Source organism: Protobothrops mucrosquamatus, unplaced genomic scaffold (genome assembly GCF_001527695.2).
Source record: "Protobothrops mucrosquamatus isolate PMUCROS unplaced genomic scaffold, P.Mucros_1.0 scaffold5334, whole genome shotgun sequence".
Taxonomy (NCBI): Eukaryota; Metazoa; Chordata; class Lepidosauria; order Squamata; family Viperidae; genus Protobothrops; species Protobothrops mucrosquamatus.
Genome location: NW_015391197.1, coordinates 23,131 through 27,848, shown reverse-complemented (window position 1 = coordinate 27,848; position 4,718 = coordinate 23,131). Strand labels below are relative to the sequence as shown.

Genomic DNA, 4,718 nt, shown 5'->3' with positions numbered 1-4,718 from the left:
GCAAGTGTCTGTTTTCCTTTGGTTCTTCTCTTTCCTTACATTTTGTGAAAAAGGGAACTTGTTGAAAAGACAGATGCCAAGTAGGTTGCAGAACAGTTGGGGGCTGGGCGAAGGCAAATCTAATTCTCCCTCACTTAACCAGGGATGTATCCATTGACCATCATTGCCCCCTAATGAGCAGAATTGAGAATGACAAGCTGGTTTAGGGTAATGTGAATCTAGCCAGTTTTACCAGGGAAGGTGCCCTTTTCCAGGTTAAGTTTAGAATCAGTACTGCTCAGAGAGCACCAAGGAACCCACAATCGTTGTCTTCCTCCTTCTCCTTCTCCTCCTCCTCCTCCCTGAAACTCCCCCTCCCTTCTATCACTGATGACGTTACCTAGTTTGGGTCATGAAACGTCTGCAAGAAAACAAGCAAGCTCAGAGAGCACCAAGGACCCCTCAATCACTATTATTTTGGACAGGCAGGTTGAGAATGCGACCTTTTTGAAGCTTCTGCCCCTTTCTTGGTACATCAGTCTCAAATTAAGGATGTAGCCTGGAGTAACAAGGTGCACCATCTAAAGGTTGCAGATGTGGACGACGCAGCCAAGTCTTTGTGCTTTTCTCAGATTTTTGGAGATTTTGGGGTTCAAACAAAGGGCAAAGAACTTCAGTCTAAGGGGCTGGAGGACTTCTGGAATCTGTACGTTGATGGGATATTTTGGTGGCTTCTTAGGGAGAAAGAGGTTCGCCTGGAGAGGTTGGTCCATTGGGGAAAAGAGGTTCCCAAGGTGGAACGGGACTCCCTGGGACCTCCGGTGATCCAGGATCCAAAGGACAGCCGGTGAGTAGATGCATGTGGTAGCTGCTGACGTCTGTTGAGATATCTCTCAGGCCAAGAAAAACGAGTCTTCTGCTGTTTGATTGATGGGGCAGGTGAAGAGAATAGATCTGCCAAACATCTGAGCTTCTGCATTCAATTTCCTGAAGTAACGTGGGTGTCCAGGCCAGGTTCCTTCTTCATCTCCTCTCTGTTCCCGAGGATCAGCCTCTGCCAAATATGCTTAGATTAAGACATCAAGTGCAGCAAAACTCACCGTCTTTCCAGAAGCTGGAAGAGACGGTCGGACCTATTTCCAAGCCAAACTATGATAGTGGAGAAGATGATGACTTTGTTTTGAGAGCTAAACTTCCATCTGGGTTTTGGGGCCCTTTGTTCTTTGCCAGTTTCACAAAGGACGAAAGGGAAATTCAGACTGTTCATTATTATTATTTTTTTTTGGCTTCATCTCTGTGTTGTTGTTTCTTCTTCTGCTCCTTGAAAAAAATCTTTCTAGGGAGACGTTGGTGAATCAGGGTTTCCAGGGATTGCTGGACTCTTTGGCCCAAAGGTGAGTGGGTGGTTCCCCTAATAGTGTCATTACAAGTTCTTTAAATCCGAGACAGGCCTTATTTTGGTGAATTGTGTCTACGTAGAAAGATTGAGCATGAGTGGTGAGCCTGCTCTCAAAATGGCAGCTGCAGATGGTTGATAGCTGCACAGGTTGGTGGGACCAGTCATGAACAACCTCCTGTCATGGGATGGGATGGGATGGGATGGGATGGAATGGAATGGAATGGAATGGAGTGGAGTGGAGTGGAATAGAAATATAGAATAGAATTATAGAATAGAAATATAGAATAGAATAGAAGAATAGAATAGAGTAGAGTAGAGTAGAGTAGAGATGAGTAGAGAATGAAATAATTGGAATGGAATGGAATGGAATGGAATGGAAAGGAATAGAATATAGAATAGAACAGAATAGAATAGAATAGAATAGAATAGAATAGAATGGAGTGGAGTGGAGTGGAGTGGAGTGGAGTGGAGTGGAGTGGAGTGGAGTGGAGTGGAGTGGAGTGGAATAGAATAGAATAGAATAGAATAGAATAGAATAGAATAGAATAGAATAGAATAGAACAGAGAATGAAATAATTGAAATGGAATGGAATGGAAAGGAATAGAATATAGAATAGAATAGAATAGAATAGAATTATAGAATAGAATAGAATAGAATAGAATAGAATAGAATAGAATAGAATAGAATAGAATAGAATAGAATAGAATAGAATAGAATAGAATAGAATAGAATAGAATAGAACAGAGAATGAAATAATTGGAATGGAATGGAATGGAATGGAATAGAATAGAATAGAATAGAATAGAATAGAATAGAACAGAACAGAACAGAATAGAATAGAATAGAATAGAATAGAATAGAATAGAATAGAATAGAAGAATGAAATAATTGGAATGCAAGGTCCTTACCACTCTCTGTATGGACCTTCTATCTGAGGCTCTGCTACCACCCAAACCAGACAGTGATGCCGTTTGTTAAGACGTTCTCCATCGTGCCTCTGTGAAAAGTGGTCAGGATACAGATACTAGAAATGGGCTCAGTTTGTTTGCTGCCACCCATTTTGGGTACAGCTTCAATTTCTGTTTGGGGACAGGGTCACAATTCAGAAGGAAGGGAAAGAGAGGATTTGAAATGGTTCTACTTTTCAAAAGCGGAAGGTTATAGCTGAAGGAGATGATGCCCAGTGGGTGGATGGCGCTCCGACCTGGTATATTTTCACCCAATATTTCTTTCTCTCAATAGGGACCACCTGGAGATCTTGGCTTCAAAGGCATCCAGGGCCCTAAAGGGCCCCAAGGAATCTGGGTGAGTTGACTTCACCGTCCTTGCCTTGACTTTCAGCTCTCTGAAGCTGGTTTCTTCTCAGTTAAAAGATGGTGAGCTGCACTCAGCTCTATTCCCGTGTCTTCTGCACACCCCATGACTGAGCTGCTGAAATTGGGCAGCAAAAAGGACCAGATTTTGACCTGTTGGGTGGTAATGATGATGGAGACACCTTTTTTCTCGGGGGCTTAAACATTTAGCCATATCCTACCAGGTCACCACATCACCAAATTCCTCAACCAGTCAGTCTTATCTGATGGAATCAGTCTAAAGAATCAGTAGAAAAGTACTTCCTCTGTTGAGGAAGTAGTAGATTTATTCCAAGGGGTGGGTTGGTAGAAGGTGAGTGGTCTTCTCCTCCACCTTCCTTCCTTGATAAATATTTCCTCTACTCGGAAAAGGTGAAATACCTGGAGCAACAAGCAGCTCCTATTCTGGGTCTGGTAGCCCTTGTTGGGTCAGCTAAAAGTCCAAATGCCTTAGATGAACTTCTGGACATGAGAAAGCTCTTTGATACACATCTGGTGCTATGGATCCAAAAACAAGGTCCCAGCCTCATCTGGAGTCAAAAGCTAAGGAGGATTGGAGCTGGCTAGTAGCTGGGTGGACACCCCGAGGAAAAGAGGGCTGGAGATCAAACTGGGAAAGAGACGTGGAAGATCTTCTTGGTGGTATGTACTATCCATCGAATACATGTGCAACCTTGATTGATGGTTTGTTTTTGTAGGGCCAAGAAGGTGTCATTGGTCCAGTTGGGATTTCAGGTCAACCAGGAAACACTGTAAGTGTCTCTCCTGATCCTTCGTTCCTCTTCTTAACGTTAGCAAATTTCTCTCAAGATAGAATAGAATAGAATAGAATAGAATAGAATAGAATAGAATAGAGAAATGAAGAATAGAATAGAGAAGAATAGAATAGAATAGAATAGAATAGAATAGAATAGAATAGAATAGAATAGAATAGAATAGAATAGAATAGAATAGAATAGTTGGAAGGGACCTTGGAGGTTTTCTAGTCCAACCCCCTGCTCAGGCAGGAGACCCTATACCATTTCAGACAAATAGCTGTCCAATCTCTTCTTAAAAACTTCCAGTGCCCACGATTTCTGGAGGCAAGCTGTTCCACTGGCTAATTGTCCTCATTGTTAGGAAGTTTCTCCTTCATTCCAGGTTGCTTCTCTCCTTGATCAGTTTCCATCCATTGTTTCTAGTCTTGCCTTCTGGTGCTTTGGGCAATAGGTTGACCCACCCTCTTCTTTGTGGCAGCCCTTCAAATACTGGAAGACTGCTATCATGTCTCCCCTAGTCCTTCTTTTCATGAAACTAGACATACCCAGTTCCTGCAACCGATGTCAGAAGAGGGCAGAGAAGAGTTAAATTGTGCAGAGAAGAGCAACAAAGATGATAAAGGGTCTGGAGGCTAAATTGTATAATGAACAGTTGAAGGAGCTGGGTATGTCTAGCAGAATAACAGAATAGCAGAGTTGGAAGGGACCTTGGAGGTCTTCTAGTCCAACCCCCTGCTCAAGCAGGAGACCTTTTACCATTCCAGACACAACCTCCAGTGATGGAGCACCCACAACACCCGAAGGCAAGCCATTCTCTACCTTTCTCACACTGACGGCCAATTCACACATGCTTCAGAGACTTTGAAGGTTTTCATTTGGTGTCTTACACGTTTAATTGGTGTGCCTTTCTCACTTCCTTTTCAGGGTCCCAAAGGAGAGAAAGGCAGCCAAGGCGAAGCGGTGAGTGTTGCCCATTCTGCGCCCCGGGCGCGAAAAATATTCCACAATTGATTGTTTAATTTGATGTGTGGGCCCATGGCTGTAATAATAAACGGAGAACCGTTAATGAATTAATCAACTCCTTCTGTTTTCTTTTTCAGGGTCTCCAAGGTCCAAAGGTAAGTACGGCTGTGTGTCCCGTGAAGACTGCTCCTTCCACCCCAAGACTTGAAAGCTCCTCAGCCGTTCTTGAAAAGTTTCCTGTTTGAAAAGAGAGAGAGAAAGAGAGA

General features: G+C 43.1%; 1 protein-coding gene across 1 annotated transcript in view; it reads left to right on the top strand.

The window, feature by feature from the left end:
* Positions 1–718: 718 nt before the first annotated feature.
* LOC107299714 (collagen alpha-1(XXVII) chain-like) overlaps positions 719–4,718 on the top strand; it is a gene marked incomplete at its 5' end in the record, with an annotated part of 12,652 nt that continues 8,652 nt past the window's right edge. The window contains 6 exons of the mRNA XM_015829058.1: positions 719–826; positions 1,320–1,373; positions 2,622–2,684; positions 3,430–3,483; positions 4,414–4,449; positions 4,590–4,607. Of these exons, the coding sequence (XP_015684544.1) occupies positions 719–826; positions 1,320–1,373; positions 2,622–2,684; positions 3,430–3,483; positions 4,414–4,449; positions 4,590–4,607 (333 nt within the window). The remainder of the gene's footprint in view (positions 827–1,319; positions 1,374–2,621; positions 2,685–3,429; positions 3,484–4,413; positions 4,450–4,589; positions 4,608–4,718) is intronic.